The 22,058-nt window shown below is 36.6% G+C and overlaps 2 protein-coding genes and 1 long non-coding RNA gene across 4 annotated transcripts; 2 read left to right on the top strand and 1 right to left on the bottom strand.

The window, feature by feature from the left end:
* The first annotated feature begins 4,743 nt into the window (after positions 1 to 4,743).
* LOC111198412 lies at positions 4,744 to 5,605 on the top strand. Its single transcript, XR_007328383.1, has 2 exons — positions 4,744 to 5,233; positions 5,364 to 5,605. It is a non-coding gene; the product is annotated as an uncharacterized LOC111198412 (long non-coding RNA).
* An 898-nt stretch (positions 5,606 to 6,503) lies between these two features.
* On the top strand, positions 6,504 to 7,865 carry BNAC09G17020D. The gene is made up of 6 exons (XM_013843109.3): positions 6,504 to 6,742; positions 6,846 to 6,953; positions 7,040 to 7,170; positions 7,257 to 7,357; positions 7,458 to 7,517; positions 7,595 to 7,865. Exons 1-6 carry the CDS (start codon positions 6,562 to 6,564, stop codon positions 7,677 to 7,679), a joined length of 666 nt encoding a protein of 221 aa, XP_013698563.2. The 5' UTR covers positions 6,504 to 6,561; the 3' UTR covers positions 7,680 to 7,865.
* Positions 7,866 to 9,812: 1,947 nt separating this feature from the next.
* On the bottom strand, positions 9,813 to 12,606 carry LOC106402702 (GDSL esterase/lipase At5g03610). 2 transcript variants are annotated; one of them, XM_013843490.3, is made up of 5 exons: positions 12,285 to 12,606; positions 11,950 to 12,176; positions 11,338 to 11,606; positions 10,315 to 10,615; positions 9,813 to 10,168 (listed from the first exon to the last, which is right to left on the bottom strand). In XM_013843490.3, the coding sequence occupies exons 1-5, from the start codon at positions 12,320 to 12,322 to the stop codon at positions 9,984 to 9,986; spliced, it is 1,020 nt and encodes a 339-aa protein (XP_013698944.2). In that variant the 5' UTR covers positions 12,323 to 12,606; the 3' UTR covers positions 9,813 to 9,983. The 2 variants fall into 2 exon arrangements, with proteins under 2 accessions (XP_013698944.2, XP_013698942.2); XM_013843488.3 differs by having other exon boundaries at positions 11,950 to 12,153; positions 12,259 to 12,604.
* Between the last annotated feature and the right edge of the window lie 9,452 nt (positions 12,607 to 22,058).

Raw genomic sequence — 22,058 nt, 5'->3', positions numbered from 1 at the left:
CCGACCAGATATGGAAACAACAATTGGTGCCCACCGTGGGGCAGGGGATTCTTCTTCACCTCAAGACAGCTCGGCAGTCACAGAACCCACAGCGCAACCAGACGCCCCAAATTTTGCAACCACCGACCATCCTGGAATAACGAGCGCACAACTAGCTGCAATGACAATCTCGGACCATCTAGTCAACACCTCGACACTAGTGGCGACGACCTCGGGCGAACCATCAATGGTGGCAACCTCGGACCATCTGGCCAACACCTCGACGCTAGTGGCGACGACCTCAGACGAACCATCAATGGTGGCAACCTCGAACCATCTAGCCAACACCTCGACACTAGTAGCGACGACCCCGGACAAACCATTAATGGTGGCAACCTCGGATCATCCAGCCAACACCTCGACGTTAGTGGCGACGATCTCGACCCAGCCATCAATGGTGATAACCTCGGCCCTTCCAGCCAACAACACAGCGTCTATGGTGGCGACCTCGGCCCTACCAGCAGCAGTTACAACCTCACGTCATCTAGCCGGCACCATGTCTCTCATACCGACGACCTCGGGCGAACCATCAATGGTGGCAACCTCGGACCATCTAGCCAACACCTCGACACTAGTAGCGACGACCTCAGACAAACCATCAATGGTGGCAACCTCGGATCATCCAGCCAACACCTCGACGTTAGTGGCGACGACCTCGACCCAGCCACCAATGGTGACAATCTCGGCCCTTCCAGCCAACAACACAACATCTATGGTGGCGACCTCGGCCCTACCAGCAGCAGTTACGACCTCGCGTCATCTAGCCGGCACCACGTCTCTCATACCGACGACCTCGGGCGAACCATCAATGGTGGCAACCTCGGACCATCTAGCCAACACCTCGACGCTAGTGGCGACGACCTCGGGCGAACCATCAATGGTGGCAACCTCGTACCATCTAGCCAACACCTCGATGTTAGTGGCGACGATCTCGACCCAGCCATCAATGGTGACAACCTCGGCCCTTCCAGCCAACAACACAGCGTCTATGGTGGCGACCTCGGCCCTACCAGCAGCAGTTACGACCTCGCGTCATCCAGCCGGCACCACATCTCTCATACCGACGACCTCAGTCCAACCAATAAATCTAGAGACTTACGCTCGGATCACAACTCTTGTGCAACCCACAAACAGGACAACACCTGTCGTAACCTCAGCAGCAACACAACCACCTAACACAAGAAGGATGTACTCCACTCAGCCAGACATATCCATGATCTTTCAGACCCTTCTCGGAAGGATCGACGAGCTCGCTCGAGGAACGACCTCTCGTTTGGACGACCTCGCGCATTCTCAGATTGCTTGCAACAACCGCATCAACGAACTCCAGTCTGTCGAGATTGGCGCATCAAGATCACAACAAGTTGATATCACTCCACAACTCCAGCGTGTTCTTTTCAACGATTTACCAACACCAATGACCGGTTCAGGACAGCAGCGATCAATCCAAGCCAACGATCTACGTGCACCAATCACAAGTTCCGGACAACAACATCAGAATCATGTGAATGAATCTTCAGCACCAATCATCGACTCCAGACAGCAGCTCCCAAGTTATCTAAATGATCAACATCTTCAAAACATCAATTTCCCGCAGATCACCAACAGGGAGACCCAACACAGAGACGAAGACATTGAAGAAATGACGTCTCAGCTGCAAAGCATGAACTCTGAAGTCTATTAGGCAACCAGCACAGCACCAGAGATCGATCGTGTACTCCGCGAGACCCATAATACACCTTTTACAACTCGTCTTCTCAGTATCCCTGTCCGACATCAGAAGAACAAAATCAAACTCCCGACTTACAACGGAACATCTTATCCAAGAGATTATCTCACCGCCTTCAGCATCACAACCGGGAGAGCCAATTTCTCACCAGAAGAATGCAACGCCGGTCTCTGTCAATTGTTTGTGGAAAATTTGAGCGGACTCGCCCTCGGTTGGTTCTCACGCCTTGAAACCCATTCTATCGACAACTACAACCAACTCTCGACGGCCTTCCTCAAACACTACTCGCTGTTTATCCAACAGAGTGCAACTAATGCCGACCTATGGACTCTGACTCAAGAACCTACAAAAACACTACGCTCGTACATCGACAAGTTCAGAGCCATCGTTTCTCGCATCACCGTACTCGACGAAGCAGCAGTCCTCGCACTCCGAAACGGTCTTTGGCACGAATCACCATTCCGAGAAGAGCTCATGAAGTATAAACCACAGACTCTGGAAGATGCACTCCATCGAGCGATAACTTTCATCGAAATCAAAGAAGATAAAGCTGCATTCAGCAAAAAGCACGCAGCCACCAACAAATCATCTTCGAAAGATAAAGATCCTGACGAATACTACGAACCTAGACAGCATTATGACAAAACGTACAAAGATGGAAAGAGCAGAAAAGCATCCAATTATCAAATCAGCGGCCAACCATCCAATCGCTCCACAGGAAAGCACGCTCGCAACAGTCAAGGATCAGAAGATGCCCAGGCATATTATAGTTCTATAAAAAAATATAAAAAATATACCTAAGAAGAAGGCGCAAGCGAGAAGACCGGCGCGCCCCTGATGTACCAAAAATAAGACTCCAGGAGGATCCGCCCTTTTAATCCAAGCATTTACTTTCCTTGTAAAGGTGAACTACGGTCGGCTTGATCCCCGCCTGTGGGGTATGTAGGCAACCTCTCACGAGGCTCAGCTAGTTATATAAAAAAATTCTATATTTTTTAAACAAATATCAGGATACGACCATCTCTCACGTATAAAAATATGAGATCCGTTCTCAGTGCTGTAGCTCCGCGCTCACACAATCAAATTTGCAAAAAATACGAGATCCATTCTCAGTGCTGCAGCTCCGTGCTCACATTTAATCAAATTTGCAAAAAAAAAAAAAATAATACGAGATCCGTTCTCAGTGTTGCAGCTCCACGCTCACACTTAATCAAATTTGAAAAAAAATACGAGATCCGTTCTCAGTGCTGCAGCTCCGCGCTCACACTTAATTGAATTTGCAAAAAAAAAGTATACAAGATCTGTTCTCAGTGCTGCAGCTCCACGCTCACACAATCAAATTTGCAAAAAAAATATATGAGATCCATTCTCAGTGTTGCAGCTCCGCGCTCACACTTAATAAAATTTGCAAAAAAAGAAAAATACGAGATCCGTTCTCAGTGCTGCAGCTCCGCGGTCACACTTAACCCATCAACTAAAAAAAAGTTCATATTTTCAACCTGAGCCAATAAATGGGATGCACTGCCAAACCTCCGATCGCCTCACCTCAGTCCAACCCCGAGCCCTCGTCGCTTTGAAGTATTCCACGCACTCACTATCACCAGGAGCAAGAGGAACACCAACTAAATGAGAGACGAGCTCGAACCAGAAGACGACGAGCTCAACCCCACCCCACCACGACACGGATCCGTCGACAAACGACAAGCTCGGGATAGCAAGCGACAAGCTCGAACCAAGGGACGAGCTAGGAACGACAGGAAACAAACTCAGAGCATCAGATGAGCTCGGAACATCAGACAAGTTTGGGATCTCCAGCAACGAAATTGGAGCCACCATTGACGAGCTTGGGACGACAGGAGACGAGCGTGGGATCTTCAACAACGAGCTTGGAGCCGCCATTGACGAGCTTGGGACGACAGGAGACGAGCTCGGGATCTTCAACAACGAGCTTGGAGCCGCCATTGACGAGCTCGGAGCCGCCATTGACGATCTTGGGACGCCAAGAGGCGAGCTCGGAGCCGCCATTAACGAGCTCAGAGCCACCAGCGACGAGCTCGGAGCCGCCATTAAACGAGCTCAGAGCCACCAGCGACGAGCTCGGAGCCGCCGTCGATAAACTCGGGACGACAGGAGACAAAATCGGAACCTCCATTGACGAGCTCTTCTCAAACCCAGCTCCTCCTTCGACGAGCTCAGCCTCTTCCAACGAACTCAGAACCACCATTGACGAGCTCTTCTCCAGCTCAGCCCCTCTTTCGATGAGCTCAGCCTTTCACCGGTGACAAGCTCAGCTCCTCCTTCAAACGAGCTCAGCCTCTCTTCCCCACACCACAGACCAAGACCAAACAACCCTTTCTTCAAACAAGCTCAGCCTCTCTTCCCCACACCACATACCACGACCAAACCTTTTAAAAAAAGAAAAAAAAAAAAAGGAGCTCAGCCTCTCTTCCCCCACACCACAGACCACGACCAAACAACCCTTCCTTCAAACAAGCTCAGGCTCTCTACCCCACACCACAGACCACGACCAAACCTTAAACAAACAAAAAAAAGGAAAAATGTGTTGCCCTATTTCCCGACAATTCCCGAGCCTGGCCTGATTTTCTCAGACACGGCCCGTTAAGCAACAATTGATGATTTCGCTAGAAGACAAAATGTACGTCACTATAAATAGAAGACCCCAGACTCATTGAAAGAACGGTCAGAAACGTACAGAAAGTACATAAAAGGAGAACATCGCCTCTTCATCACAGACAAAGTCTTGGACGACCTCGACCACTAGGCGAGCTCGGCCCAGACGACCTCAAACAATAAAATGGAAAGATACTTGTTTAGACGAACTGTTTAGACGAGCATTTTTAGTTCTTGTAATTGTCCGAACTTGTTTATTCCTGACTATTAATACGAAAATCTCCACCCCTTTATATCATTTATAAATATTACATCACCGACCAGATATGGAAACAACACTGCCTACTTCACTAACCGAGCTACTGGAGGTTCCTTGATGGTGAAGTTGAACGAGAGGAGGTCTCTTCCCGTATCCTTGAGATTTAAGGCATGCGTCTTGCCGGTTAGTAAGGCTGATGATGATACTGGTGATGATGAGAGTTTAATAACGGTATATATTACCATCATGGAAAAACAGAGCGGTCTCGGGGTCCTTGCAGACCAAGAGAGCTGTCTCTACCTCCGCCTTTAACAGGGCACTTGTATACCTTCGAAATAGAAGCAAATGTGACTTCCACCGAGCTTACCTTTGAGTTCAGTGTCCACCGTGAAAACTGGGAGATAGGAGAATGCGGGGTATTCGAGCTCATGGAGGCCCCTCGTGTTCATGAACACGATGTATCCTCAGACAGCGACATCGGAGGCAACCACTAAACTGAAGATTATGGCAAGCAGCTGGAGACCAAAACAAGTAAACATTCTTCTGTCTGGTGCTTGTAAAGATGATGATGACAGGTAACAAACTACTTCTTCTTTTGTTCTTAAATTATTACTACTAGAGAGCATTGAGCACCGAAGTGTGTAAATAATATCCTGAAGGAATGTAGATGGTCTTTCAACTAACCTATCACAAACTAATACACAGACAGGTGTAGAGCAAGAGAGGGAGCTGGCAGGATCCGCCGACCTGTATAGAGAACGTAAACAAAACAGTCCGTGAGAAGTTCTATTTTAGCTTTACACTTTCAGTTTTCATCGATTGTATTCAATTTAAACTGAGAACAAAGTGCTATTGGCTAATAGTAAGCTGACAAGTGAATAGACATATTAAAGAGACTACTATATTATGACTAAATATCTGAGAACAACAAGGAATTATCAAAAGAATGACAGAGGCTTCTATGTGCTCACCAATGCTCCTCTTAGAAGTTTCTCAGTCAATTCTGTAGGCAAACCCATCACGCTATCTGTTGTCGCAACCTGAAACAACTATACACCCTAATTCAACATTCATGATCCAAAAGTATAAAAGTGACAAGAAAAACGAAATCATAAGATCAACTTGTTTTAGAGCTTAGTTGTATTTTTTCTATGATGAAGAAGAAAATACACAACTCTATACTCGAATCGAAGTAAAGTTGTGTTATGGTTATGATTAAATACAGAAGGCAAAGGAATCCAACCACTTCTTAAACGCATGGCAAGATCAGAGGATGTTCGATCAGGAGTGCACCAACCACCTCTTCCCAGCTTCTCGATAATCTCCTCTCTGATATATCGTTAAGAAGTGAAAATCATCAGCTGTTGCTATATACATTTGACAAACTATTAAATCCCAACTCTAATGAAACGCACAAGTTAAAATATTCACCTCCCCTCTATTAACGACTCCTTTTTCTGAATCCTGTTTTGAGATTTGTTACAACCACAATATCCCTTAAGGCGCAAAACTAAGTAGAGCTATTAAGAGTGATGATGCATTCCAATGGATGTGACCAACCCATCAACATCAGCATGCTTACACAATGAGAGTAGCATTAGAGTGAATTGGTATCCCATGTCCGTTAATATACTTCTTCGAGCAAAATCAAAGAAGATCCCAAAAACTAGCTGCAAAACAATTGATTGGGAACGAGATAATCAGCAAACTCGAAATTGGCGATTAGGTTTAATTAATCCGGTGGTGCGCTAAAGATGTTTTGTTTTGTGAAGAGAAAAAAAAAAAAAAAGAACCATTCAGTGCATTTTTGGTAAAACCGGTTTCAACCAAAATAAACCATTTCGTTTAAATATCACGTGGGAGCGGGCGGGTTAACAAATCTTTGAAGATTGTTTTCTAGCCTATGGCTGCTCTTATCCCCATTCTCCGACCTTTCTTCACTGAAACCCAAGCACCAATCTCCGCTCGAACCTCCTCCGATCATCCACGCACTCTCTCACGTCGCGACGCCCTCTCTCTCTCCTCCGCCTCTCTCCTCCTCTTCACTCTCTCTCCAACCGATCCCGCTTTTGCCTTCGGAATCTGTACGCGCACACACACACACAATTGCGCTAATTTTGTATCTCCGATTAGTCATTTCTTTGATTTTTTTTTTTAAAAATCCATTGGTTGGTGGGTTTAACGCAGCAGGACCCAAGGAGTGGTTGAAAGATCAGAAGAAGAAGTCGTCCAGGTTCTTGTTAGCTCCCATTGATGCGTCTCGCGAAAGCCTCCGCTCTGTTTACCTTTCTCTCTGTACAAATTACTACTCTCTTCTCCATTTTCAATTTATTTCATCTGCTTGATTTAATTTAATTTTTTTTTTTTTTTGCGACATTAAGCGACTAGAGAATCTGATTATACGGACAAAGATTTGGAGAGCCTTCAGAACCTGTTAAGGTCTTCTGCAAGAGATTGTGTTCCTAAAGAGAGAAGCTCTCTTGTCGATTTTCAGTCTAAAACCGGAGTGGAGGTTCTGCTTTTGTTTTCTTTTCATTCTCTCAAGTGATGATGGAGGTTTGTGTTTTTTTTTTTATGAAGATGAATGAACTTTTTCAGGTTTGCACATTCAAGCTTGTTCTGAAGAATGCTGCTTCATTACTAGATGATAAGGACCCTGTCATACTTGAAGCAGAGAATATACTACATGATCTTGTTAGGTAAAATTTCAATTTATATTAGTAAGTTTTTTTTTTTTTTTTTTTGAATATCTTGTTGCTTAATGATTTGGCCTGTTGATTCCGCTCTTTTATGCCACAGGTCCTTTGGTTCTCTCATCGTTCTGACGAATGGGATTGATATGAACCTTCCTTCTGATAGGTTAGTCTTCCTTCTAAACATGTTAATTATTTTATTCTTGTCACTAAAAGAGCACAATGCTCTCAACTTGTTTTCAGAAAAAAGATTGCAGATGCAGTTATGGAGGCAATCTCTTATCTTGACAAGTTTGAGAAGAGTGTCAAGGACTGCCTTGAGATCTGAGATGAAGTGTGTCTGTTCTTCTCTTCTTTATTGCTGTTTAGGGGGTACCATCGTTTTGTTACAATTTGTGGAAAGGGAGAGACGACAGACATCTCGGTTTATATGTAAAATAATCATATGCTTGATGCTGAGCATGAAAAAATAGGACTTTTGAGTTTATGGTTTAAGATACAGTGCTTTTGTTTATGTCAGTGGGTTTATACATTCAAGTCAAAAACAATCTCATACACAGTTTCTGTTGTATCCGTTCTCCAAAAGCGTTGCAGTGCCACATGGTTCTATGGAGTTATCAGGACGCGGTTAGCCAGAAGCCTGGACCAAATACAAGCGGCAGCACGGTGTTCGATTGATCCATGCTGCCCGTGGCAGGCAAAGAAGTTTGCTGAAGACGAATAATGTTTTGTATATCAGATATTGTTTTCTTCTTCTTCTCCTGAGACGAATAATGTTTTGTCTGATATATAATGAAGGAATGTTGCAAATTGCTGAATAAAGAAAAAAGAACCACATATAAAACACAAAGGCATACGTTCTCGTATGATTGCTTAACCATTTGAATTTTCTTTTCTGTTAAAAAAGAGCAAACGAGTGGCTCCATACTCAAGTTGCCTCAACTACGAGAATACTGCATTCAAGTAATGATTTTGACCAACTAAATAAGACTATCAGCATTTATGGACAACTAGGTCTAATAGTACAAATCAAACCTTGGACAAATTATTTGCCTGGGAAACGCAATAGAGTCACAACTAGGTCTAATAGTACGATTAATTTGTACGTCATGATATGTTCAATTTATCAGTTAAAAAAATGCAAAACTAAATTATGACTCTTGTCATTCACACGGTGATTTTTTTGGAAAATTATTGTTACCAGAACTTTATTGTCAATACGCAATGCCTATTTGCATATTATTAAATGATCTTGTTCACTCCTCCACTGAACACATTCAATCTGATGGTGCGTAGGGTCTCGGTCACGGTCACGGTCACGGTCATGTTCTACTGAAACCTGTAAGAAGAGGATTATCAGGGACTCTTAAAGGGTTTCTTAGGTTAATTTGTAATTAAAAAAAAATAGGTATTAATCTAAGAAACAGATCTTACTTAACAGGAAGAAGAACCGGCTCTTGAGACAGGTGTCTGTCTTCCATCCTCTCCCCTTCTCTCCCTCTCGCAGCCATCTTCCATCCTCTCACCTTCTCTCCCCAAACGTCTATCTGTCTCTCGTCCATGGCTTTGCTCAAGTCTTTCGTCGATGCTGCTCCAGACTCCCACTCCCCTATCCAGAACCTCCCTTATGGCGTCTTTTGGCCTGATTCGAACTCCATTCCTCGTCCTGCCGTCGCTATCGGAGATTCCGTCCTGGACCTCCCAGCGATCTCCGAAACTGGGCTTTTCGATGGTCCGATCCTCAACGGCGCCGATTGCTTCCTTCAGGTTCGTTTTTTTCTTTCTGAAGATTCCTATTAACTTGGAGTATTATCTAGTTACAATATTTGAATCTAATCTTTTCTCAAGTTTGCTCCATGCTTTAAGTTGGTTAGTAGCTCTGGATTGCTTTATGTGCTCTGTTTACTACATAAAATAATATAAAGTTTTGTTCCTGGTATTGATTTTCAGGAGCTATTATTTTGATCGGTCTATGGTTGCTTGATGTATTTGGTTGTTTTGTAGAATCAGATGGCCATGTAAATTTTTTTCTTTTTAAAAACCCTGAGTTAAGAAACTCCTACTGCACCACTCAAAACAGAAGTTTCTTGACAAAAGTTCTTAAAGTTACATTCATTACTAAAAAATTATTAAGAACCCCATTTAAGGTTTTAGGGATAAAGATGCTCTAAGAAATTGTGACGACAACTTGAAGTCCATTGGGTCGATACGTAGTAAATCTATTCTACATTCTAATTTCTGAGTGATGTTCCACACAAAAAATAAAAACCATTTTAGTACCATGTACTAGTTAATTCATAATTTTGATCTCTTTTGTTTTTATACTTCAAAGGTTTGGTTTTTTTATTTTTAACTAGTTGTTTAGCTTTCATTAGTATCTATATTATTTTGCCAATATTTTGGTAATCGCTTTAGCTGAACATTCATCAATGATCTGATTCAGAATTGTAAGATTAGCTAGTGAGGAAGATTTCAATATTTTATTAGCCAAGGTCATTATTCATTCACACAAGAGACCAAGAGAGGCCACACAAAACAGAATACTTAAAATCCTGCAAACACATATGAAAGAAGAAATCTTAAAATGTCAAATACATTTCATTATTTTCGATCTCGATAAATGGTTTTACGCTTAAGTCAAAGCTGCGGTAATATTTTTTCTTAAAACCGTGTAAACCGATTTCCACCCTTCCTGGGTAGGGTGAAGTCCATCCCAGAAGAAAGCAGACCTAGGATCATCACATAAGGTAGAATTCTTGAACTCATTCACGTCGATTTGAAAACATTCTATGGACGGGGTTTTAAACACCAGAATATCTGCATTTCCATTAACCGATAGTATTAAAGATCAAAATCTTAAACCTTCGAGGCCAGCGGAGAGTAGATCAATATACTGTGTTCTGGCCCAATGAGCAATACTCCTTGATTAACAAATTTTTGTTGTTGTAGTAAACTTTTGTTACCTGGGATTTCTCCTTTGTTATTGATGACAGTCAAGAAGGCATTGTTGTAATCTATGATGGTAAAAGCCGAATGATTGGTCTCATTATTGAGCTTGGCCACTACTTCATGCAACAAGTTGTTGTGTTGTCCTACCAGAAAGTTTACAGCGGCTTTGATAAGTGGGGAGCCCTTTGCAAAGTGGGGGATATACCCTAGCGGTTGCAATGATGGTACTGCTATCTTCTTGATTCCCAAGGAGTGGATTCGCCTCAAATTCACCTCGATTTGATTCACAACTTGCGTGATGAATGATAGGATTGCCTGGGAAACGCAATAGAGTTAAAATTTGCTTAAGGACAAAAACAGGTTTTCACTTTAATCCACATACAAAATTAATATGCCGACTGCATATCTAGGTTTTTTTGTTCAAAAGATTCAGTTATACAAAAAAAATTATATAAATAAAATTGAACTAGACATTTTATGTGTATGTCTAATTTAGCATATGATCTCCTAATAATACTTCTGACATTCTTAAGCAAGTTTGTATTTTACTCCATAACAAAATTAAATTATATAGGTAAAAATCATGCACTTTTTTTATTTTTAATTTTCTTCATAACATTTTATGTGAATTTCTAATTTAGCATATTTCTAACAATACTAAAACCTGATATAGTAAACTGACATTCATTCAATAATCTAGACACATATTAAATACAATTATCTTACAAATTAAATGGTACAATAATCTTATGTGTGATAGTGAATTCTGTTCGTAATGGTCTTATGTATAAATAATTATCTATTAATCTTTAACGAGAATCCTATGAATAATTAACAAACAGCGACACTTTCCTTCAATCGCACGAATTGGCAAAGATTATTTCAATTAATTTTTCTATTTTCATAAGATAAATAGAGTAAAATCTATTTTAAAACTATTTTCTAATCTTATTAGCTAACCTTTTGTTCAAGAAAAATAAAGTATTAATTTTTTTTGTCAGCTTCAAAGTATTAATTAAACGTCGGTGTTTTCTTACGGCCGGGGAACGCGTGGAAAGGAAATAAAGGTAGTCGTTGCCAGCAACACTAACGAGAGCGACGGACGAAGAAAGGTCGGATGGAGAGTAGACATTGCCGAGGAGTTGCTCAAAAAGATTGATCTGACCGGTCATGTTAGGATAATTAACCTTAGTGTCGAACACTCCTGTTCCTCCGTACGCAAAACTCATTCCGTATTGTAATCGTGTCTTATCCACGTCATCTTTCTTGGAGTAGGTCACTGGTAACTTTATCCTTAGCAATTTGGCTGTATGGAGGAAACATGTGTTTCAATACAACCAAGGAATATTGATGAAATTGTGTTCAGTCAAACAATTCGACATACATATTTAACTCATTTTTTTTTTGTCAACACATATTTAACTCATTAAAAATATAAATATGCATGGGAAGATGGTAAGAGAAGATAATAGAAATTTGTTATCTATGAAACCTCAAAAAGACATTTAGTTTGAAACAGAGGAAGTATGTGTTTTCCTTTCATAAGTTTTTTATGCGACGCTGAAGTGAATTTCCTCACAAACTAGATAATGAAGATAAAGTTTTAGCTTTAGGCTCCAAAAGGAAAAGCTTAAATAATAGAGAGGTACCTAGAAAATCTGTGGAGATATGGCCGTCGGAGAATCTGCCAGAGGGTTTACCCGGATAAGTGATACCGTAAGGGAATTCCCATGCCCCCTTATCAGTAGTCTTTGTGTTTCCAGTATCGGCATAAGAATCTCCAAACACAAACAATTTATTTCGACCGGAAAAGCGAAGATTCTGATTTGAACACTCAACTACATCGATATCTCCTGCCAAAGTGATGTATAAGAAACTGTAGTTTTATATTAATACTACTATTTCATATGGATTCTAAAGATTCAGTGGCAATATTGACAACTTAATATAAATTATACCAAAGAGGAGAGAAGAGAAAACGAACAGTAACAGCGATGCAAAGAGTTTCATTAAGGATTTCATCTTAATGTTTAGAGAGACAATGTGGATGAGATGGGATGAAGGAGTGAAACTTAGATGACTGAAATTGAAGTGGACTCTTTTTTATTTATAAACCTACAACCCCGAATTTTTTTGAAAATAATAAATTTTAAAGAGTATATATATATATATATAATTTTAACTCCTTATTATTTATAAAATCCTACTTTACAATATTATATATCCTATCCAAATATGTATCCCTAGTGCTCTATTATCTATGTGTAAGTTGTATTAGTTAAAAGCACAAAAACTGAAAAAGTTGTTACTTTTCAAAAAGTATCATTTAATATATAAGCTCAACACTGTTCACATAATATGCAAAAAAAAAAAATACGTTGAAATATGAATAACAAATAATATTTTGAAATAAAAATAATTAAGAAACAGAAAGAGTACTAAAATGAAGGAGAGCTAGTTAAATGACCATTGTTTGATCCAAATTAATGATTTAGTTTGGTATCGAAAAAAGTTACAAATTTATTGATGATATAAAATTTAATTTTCATATCATGTTACTAAAAATATTATTGTAAATTTTGAAGAATTTAATTTTGAAGAAATATTGTTTAGTTCTTCATTTTTTGAAGATGAAATCTTTTATTTACAAACTAGTCTTTAATTTTTATTTATTGTTATTTTTTATTTAAACAAATTAAAAGTGTTAATGTCATCCAATTAATTTCAAATTTTACATTATTACTTTTATCTAATTGAATGTTAATAACGAAGAATATGAAATTATTGATTTCTAAAAAAATTATGTTCGATTTAGAAGAATTTATAATAAAATAAGCTCTTCTTTTGTTTAAGAATACATTTTTAATCACTTAAGAGATATATGTATTTAGTGATTTTTATAAAATCTTTTGTTTATCTATTTATGTTATGTGTAATAATTGTATTATATGATAATTATTAATTTATAATAAATAGTAATTGAGTCTAATTAATGCTAAAACAAAACAGATGGGTAAAATTAGTAAATTTGAAAAAGTATAAGATATTAATAATTAATTATAAAGTGGTGGTAGAATATACTTAGAATATTCTATTTTGAAGAAAAATATGAAGCAGACCATTGGAAAAATGTTGCTTCATTTTTTTGAAGAACTTCAAATTTTGAACAAAAAAATGAAGTTAACCATTGGAGATGCTCTTAATAGACATGCTACAGTATTTTTAATAGAGAAATTCTCTATGATAGCCATTTTTAAGTTTTTTGTCACAAAAAATAGTCTTTAATGAAGAAAATGACCAAAATAAGTTTTATTAAAGAGTCAAAATGTATTTTTATCCTAGGGTTAACTAATCTAGACTTAGGGTTTAGAGTTAAGGGGTGGAGTTTTGGGGATAGAGTTTCAAATTTAAAAAAAAATTAAAATTAAAATTAAAAATTTCAAAATAAAAAAATGGCTATTTTGATCATTTTATTTCTTGAGCGCTATTTTTTGACAAAAACTTAAAAAATCTTATTTGAGATGATTATCATTTTTAATATCATTAATCTATAGCTACATTTATAGTTTTTATTTGTAAATTTGATTACAAACATTAGTAATTAATATATAAACACATTATTACTTTACCAATATAAAATGAATTAAATGTACATCACATCACTTTAAGAACAACTATTTTATGAATATTTAAATTATAAAATATTTATATAATTATAACTCCATGATTAACAAAACTAAACCTAGAAATACAAGGCCTATCCATCACCCCTACATGCGGAATTTAAAGAATTTATTTGGGTACTGAAATGTATGAAAAATCTTCGATAATTTAGTATTACGTTTGTAATAAATTTTTCTGAGTTTGTAAAATTGGTTTTGGAACCAAAAATGCAACATACTTTGAAGATATTTATCGCACGAAGGAAAGATTTTCCACTTTCCATTTCACAAATGTATCTCAGATTCAGAACACGAGAGCTGATAATCTTGCACCGGTGCACAAAGTCAGTCGCCCTATTTTGTCCATATGAACACATAGTCACCCGATGGTTATCAGATTATTAATCAAGTTTCTTTATGATGAAAAAAAAATGAAAGCTATATGATAACACCCAATAGGTCAAATGACCAATACAAGACACCACCATATCTTATTATATAAAGAAGAGCTTAATTCTCTCCTGGTGATGCCATGTCACTAATTAGAGTATTCTCATGTTGCCACGTGTATCCTTTCTTTAAAAGTCGTATGTCTTCTTTTTTCTTTTTAAATGGGCTTTCAACAAAATTTCTAATTAGTAGCTAACTGTACTATTCTCTGGGCCGAAATTAAACAAATGTTATGCCCATCTTGCCTACATCTTTCTAAGTTCATCGGCTCATCAAAGATCTGCTTCCGTTCCCTCAACAATGGCGGTTCTGAAATTCCGATCGACGCTTTGTGAGTAATCGACAAGTTGGTGACGTTTCGGTCTCTATTCCTCACCTTCGAACCGTTACCATGTTGGGATTGTTAAATCTCGTGTCCAACTCTATATTCTCCGATTAGTAAGATATTGTCCACTTTGGACCTAAAAGGCAGACCCGCATGGATTTACTTTTGGTTTCCATCCCAAAAGGCCTCATACTATTAGAGTTAAACATCTCTTTATATATTAGACACTCCTTGTCTAATTCTCCAATGTGGGACTTATTTTGTTATCTCACATTCTCCCCCTCAAACTAAGGATCACATTCATCTCGTGTCCCACAACTGACTTCCAGAATCTTTTGACTTGATCTCTGCCACACACCTCTCATTCCTAACTCATAGGATACCATTCATCTCTCGAAGGATATATTGGTCTTTTGCAGATTTCTCATCAACCGCTCTGATACCAATTGTTGGGATTGTTAAATCTCTTGTCCAACTCTATATTCTCCGATTACTACGATATTGTCCACTTTGGGCCTTAGAGGCAGGCCCGCATGGATTTACTTTTGGTTTCCATCCCAAAAGGCCTCGTACCATTAGAGTTGGACATCTCTTTATATATTAGACACTCCTTGTCTAATTCTCCAATGTGGGACTTAGTTTGTTATCTCACATACCAATCGACTTAATTGAACGTCATTAACCAATACTTAACTTCTCATGCCCACTACAACCACGATTTTGCAGTCAATGATTCTTACAATTCATCCAGTCGGTGATTCTCACCTATAAAAAGGTAAGGATTCATCCTTTTACCATCATCCTCGCAGTTCCTTTACGATCGAACTCTTTCGGATTTGGTCAACGTCCTGCAGGATCTCTAAAGCTAAAGTTGTCTTCCTCTTGGATACTCTAATGTAACATTCTCGAGGTCGTCGCCGCCGGCGAAGTGCTTACCATGTCACCATTTGCTTTAAAGCTCTGTTTTTGATTAGCATTAACATCCTAAAAGATTAAGATTTTGCAACCCTTCAAATCTAAAATCTCATTTCTAAGAAAGTTAAGAAATTCACCGGAGAGATTTGATTGACGACCAGCCGGAGACAACGACGATGAAAGCGCCTCACCTCCGATACATTTCTCTGACTATCAGATAATAGATATACTTCCTTTCAGCGAAACCGCTAACGAATCAAAACACCACATGGTAGAAGGAGAAGAGCAAGTCAGATTCTGAGGGAATAAAGGTTATAGAGGGTCTGATCGAGATGGAAGGTTAGTGGGTGGCGAAGAGAAGAGAATCTGACTAAGACCATCTCCAATGTATTTCTCTATTTTTTCCTCTATAATAGAGGAACTCTATAATAGAGATGAGTTTCTCTCCAATGTATTCCTCTATTTTTTCCTGTAAAAATGAATATTCTTGAAAGATTCTTTTTTTATTTTACATTTTACACCTCTAACTTGTAAATGTTGAAAATTAACCCATTCATTATACTTTTTGAAATTTTTTCATAATATTGCAAAAATATTTAAATTAAACATTTTATTACAAAAATACATTAGACAAAAAAAAAAAAACAAAGTACCATTATCTAACAATCATTATTACTAAATGTTTCCCATAAATGATCAATTAATGCATTACGAAGTGAGAAATGAGCTTCTTTATCTTTGATTTTTCTGAATCGACTTAGAAACTCTTGGAATCGGTTATCTTCATTATCTGGTATTTGGACTTCCGGAGGTGGAGCTTCTCTTCCAATTCCAATCGGTGCATCGAGATCACGCTCATCCTCAATAATCATATTATGTAAAATTATACATGTAGTCATTATATCATGTAGTACTTTTTTTTCCAAAAACGTACCGGTCCTTTCACAATCGCAAAACGTGATTGTAAAACTCCGAATGCACGTTCTACATCTTTTCTACATGCTTCTTGTTGTGCTGCAAAATACTTTTTCTTTGGACCTACTGGCTCATGAATAGTTTGCACTATTGTTGACCATTTCGGATATATACCATCGGCCAAGTAATAACCCATATTAATATGTTGTATTGATTAATATTTAAATAAAAAGTCTTTGACTTTTAAATAAAATAATAATTTTTTATTTTATTTTAATTATAATTGACTTTTAAATAAATAATATTTTTTTATTTTAATTATAACTATAGTTATAAAAATTAATAATTAGTACGTAACCAAAAAGGTGTGATTTTATATGTAAGAATTGTATTTCTTCATACATAAGTATTTTAGTTACAATCATAAAATATTAGAGGACTATTTTGTAAATAAAAAAGTTTGTCTCTATTATAGAGGAATGCTATTTTTTCCCCTAAATATAGAGGAAAAAATAGCAATCTCTATTTTAGGGGAAGAAATAGAGGTAGATTGGAGCTGATTTTACTCTATTATAGCATTTAGAGGTAAATATAGGAAAGGGTTGGAGATGCTCCAAGGAAACAACAAGAAGCCATGAAAAGGTGGGAGCTTTGCTTCTTTATAGGAAAAGTGAGCAACTTTGACTAAAAGCCGACCAAACACATCGCTGTTCAGATGTGTATTCTCAAAGTTTAACCAAACCGGTCGGTGGGATAGATAAACCGAACATGCGCTGAAGTTGATAAACCAGATTAGGTTAGATTCTATACCACCAAAACAACATCGTCAGAATACATGTTTTACTGAGTTTTGGTTGTTTCAATGTTTCCATGTATTAATGCAATTTTGTTTGACAAAGAAATGCACACTTTAACTTTATCAGATAATCAATTACTTTTACTATTTATTTAAAATTTTAAATTGTATTTTGAGTAATACTTTTGCTAATTTTATAATATGTATGTATTAAAATAAAATATCATATATTATAAAACAATGAGAGTATTTATAGCAGTCCTGATTTATAGTTAAAAATATGCATGTTTACGTGATCTGGTTTCAGTCATGTTTGAGTCGATTAACTGTCGAATAAATTAGCATTGCATGAGATAATAATTATGATAATAAATATAAAATATAGAGATAAGATCAGCATTGCATGAAATAATAATCACGATAATAAATATTTCCGCTGTTTTAAAATAAGATTAGCATTGCATATTAAAAAAATTGTTTCAAAAAAATACATTTTTACCTTTTCGATGCAATTTTTAGCTGGTAATAATGATAAATTATAAACTATTAATTGTGTTTATTGGTTAATATTTTAAAATACTAAAATAAATAGGTAACCCATAATTTAATACTTATATAAAAAATACATATGCCTATTCCAATGGAAGTCGCAATGTAAAATAACCCGACAACAAACAAAAATAGTAGAAGTAAAATAAAATAGCTTATACTAAAACAAACATATTGAAATATATATAGCAATATAATAAAAACAGAACACAATTTAATTAATAATCATAACAAATATATTAGAATATTTAACTCCAACGAAACTAATATTGAGTCTTTTACAACAAATAAATTCAATGGATAAAAGACAATGAAAATTAAAAGACAGTTACTAAAATAAGGTTATACACAAAATATAAAACTAAATAATTAAAACTAAAAAAAAATAGATCAAATTCCCGCGCGAAGCGCGGATTTACCCTAGTTTACTAATAATTTAGCGAATTTAATACATGTTATACCACAATGATTCAACTTTAATTTACCAATTGGAGAAAAATAATGTCAAATAGAAAAACCAAATGGAGAAAATATCTAATACATGTATCTCATTAATGGAAAATACAGTCCTACCCAAATTTAGAAGCCCACATAAACTTATTCTCTTACTCAGTTTCTGTTTGTCTGGCTCTCTAAATCGGATGGTTTAGGTATCTTATTTTAGTTATTGTTGTCAAAAAAAAAAAAAAAAAAGAGGTTTCCCCTTTAATCCGTTTTAACTTTTTTATTAAATTATTGATATAAGTTGGTTAAGTTTCAAGATTATATCAAACGTTGATCTTTTTATGTGCATATACCATGTTTTGAAATTTTAAATAATACACATAATTACCCTCCTGGTGAAAAGTGAATGAGTGTGCGTAAGAAAATGACAATCTATGTAAAATATACAAAATAATGTAATTGAGTTTATAAATATTTGTTGGGTTCTATCGATATTAACGGTTAAAATCCCTTTAATATAGTGAAACGTAGGGTGTTCAATCCGGATATCGGTTCGGTTTCGGTTCGGTTTTTTTGGTTTTTCGGTACTTCGGTTAGTAAAATATAACTACCATTCTAAATCCATATTTACTTCGGTTCGGTTCGGTTTATATACCGTCGGTTTTTGGTTTATTCGGTTTTATACCAAAAAACATAATTCTTTATTTTGGGATCATATTATATGAATTTTAGAGTCTTGTTGTCAACACATTCATTTATTAAAAAATATTATAAGTTTAAATAAAAGAACAAAAATAAAAAATGTTTCTATCATCTAATAAAATAATCAAATCTATAATTAAAATCAAAGCTCAAAATTTTGATAATAAAAAAAATAAAAAAATAAAACAGAAGCACGAAGCACAAAAAAATAAGTTATTATATTCTTTCATATTTAGCATTCATTAAAGTCATGTTTCTTCTATTAAACACGAAACTATATTCGTTTATAGATAAAAAAAAATTGTGAAGAATTTCCACTAATTGTTATCATCAAATTTATAATCTTTATTTCAATTTAGTCAATGTTAAATTAAAGCAAAAAGATCAAAAGAAGACTAAAAAAATAAGAAGCATGTTTGCGATGAATTGTTATTTAATTATAGTTCAAGTGTTTTACAAATCAGGACTATTTTATTACTGTAAAAAATATGGTAATAGTTATTAGCAAAAAAATGAACTTATGATTTTCATACGTTGTTATAAAATATATACATATTTACATGTTTCTATTTTTTTATCGGTTTTATTCGGTTTATTCGGTTTTATCGGTTATATACCGAACCATATCCAAATCCTACGGTTTTTTAAAAATCATATCCATTCGGTTTGTATGGTATATACCAAATCTAAACCATATTATCTATTTCGGTTCGGTACGGTTCGGTTTTGCCATATTGAACAGCCCTAGTGAAACGTGTCATCAATATAACCGAGCCAAAAATATTGAGAGAATCACTGCATACACTGCATCAGCTTAACAGACACAAAACGAGTAGTCCCATATAACTCTTTCCGGAAAATGTAACGAAACAGGTTCCGTGCGGACAAGAGTTATCTGAGAGAACCTTGCCTCGAGACTTAGCAAACAACGGGATTTAATAAAACTAAACCGTAGGATATTTCTCATATAATATAGGACAAATCTCCAAAATAGCACATTTTTAAGTTTATATCACAAAAATAGCACTCAAAAACTAAAATGACCAAAATAGCACATTTCTAAGTTTATCCTTTGAAAATTTTAATTTTATTATTTTTCAAAATTTGAAATCTTATCCCCAAAACCTCATTTCTCAACTCTAAACCCTAAACCCTAAACTCTAAACCCTAAACCCTAAACCATAAACCCTAAACCCTAAACTCTAAACCCTAAACCCTAAACCCTAAACCCTAAACCCTAAACCCTAAACTCTAAACCCTAAATCCTAAACTCCACCCTTTAACTCTAAACCCTAAGTTTGTGACTTTTGATAAAACATTAAGTGCTATTTTTGTGACTTTTGACCTTAAATGCTAGTTTGGAAACAAAAATTTAATTTAGTGCTATTTTTGTATTTTTCTCTATAATATATGATACACATCATATTTAATAGTTTTTCTTCATGTTTTCTAATTACATGTCTGTCATTAGTGGTCCAACGTGACCCAATTATTCAACAATGGTTTAATATCCCCTAATTGTAGCAAAAAGAAAATAATATATGCGTGTCACTAATGGAAAATGTTGTTGTACCTAACATTTGGATGGCCAGCATATCTTTCTGTTATCCACAACTCAATTATTTTCTCATTTTGTCATTGTTCTATGCAGACTGAAAATGGTTTCCCCCTTTAAACATTTTTTTCTTCAATTTATGTTGGAACCAGTTTAAGAAGAAAATTTACCGGGTAAACATTGAATTTGAGAGATAATAATGTCTATTTGAGAATTTAGGGAAAAAAAAACTCTTATTAACCTTGGCTAAAAAGTACAAAATGCGCATTCGAAAGTAAATCAAAACAATTAATGGTAAAGAAGGTGACGCTCTGAAGCGACGGCGAAAACCTTACTTACCTTTTTTTTTAGTCTTCTCCAAGTACCACGATTCTAGCCTCTCCGGCCATGGAGTCGTCTTCTGATGCAGCGTAGATCATTCTTTCCTTTTCAGTTTTGGTGTTGTTTTCCTTTATCGTTATTGATGTAAGATAAACGTTAGTTTTTTCTTTTATTTTAAGAGATTAAGAATAAGACTTATGGATATAATGTTAGGCCATAATCTCTGAGTACTTAGGACTTTTTCTAGGACTATATATAATGATCTTTAGGCTTTGCAAAGAGACACATTATTATTGAATTTATAAAACGAAGCTTTGCTTTCAACTCTTGTTTACGGCTAGACCATTGGTGATCTCACAGATTCAAACTTGTTGGTTCTTTTAGGTATTCTTAGACTAAAAATTTGAAGCTACATTATCTGTTACGCTATAGTTGGTATCAACGACAACCGTTTAGATTTCTCAATCTAAACCCTTCGATCATGGCACCACGAAAACTCACAGACGATCAACTTGAAAAAATATGTCTCATGCTCGAGGTGTTTACAACTGGTCTACAAGCATCTTTACAAACTTCTGTAACCATACAAACAGTGTTACACGAGCAAAACAACCAACATGTAGCTCAGGGAGACAACCCTCAAAATCAACTTCAGGGAGGCTCAATTTGACGCATCGAATGATGAAGGTTTGGTCGAAATGTGTTTGTTGAGCACAATTTTGATTAACGTGGACGACGTGGTGGTCATCGTAATGAGTGCCGCAATGCTCAAGGTGATGAGCACGACCAATGAGCAAACCAGCCAAATTGTTGGGAGTCCAGCTTTCGTTCCGACATTCCAAAATTCCATGGTACCCTAAACCCAGATTTTATCATTGGATAAACACACTCGAAGAAATTTTGAAATTTAGATAAGTCTCAGATGATGTAAGGGTTTCGCTTGTTACAACTCGTTTCAAGGGCGGTACAATGGCTTGGTGGCAACAGCTAAAGGAATCTCGACGTCAAGAAAACAAACCTCGCATTAGCACGTGGGAGCGGTTGACTAAACATATGCGCAGTGGCTTCTTACCATTCAACTATGAACGAAGCTTGTACAACAATTTACAAACTTAAGACAAGGA

This window comes from Brassica napus, chromosome C9 (genome assembly GCF_020379485.1).
Source record: "Brassica napus cultivar Da-Ae chromosome C9, Da-Ae, whole genome shotgun sequence".
Classification (NCBI taxonomy): Eukaryota; Viridiplantae; Streptophyta; class Magnoliopsida; order Brassicales; family Brassicaceae; genus Brassica; species Brassica napus.
Note: the sequence above shows the minus strand (reverse complement) of the source record. Positions and strands in the feature narration are given on the sequence as shown.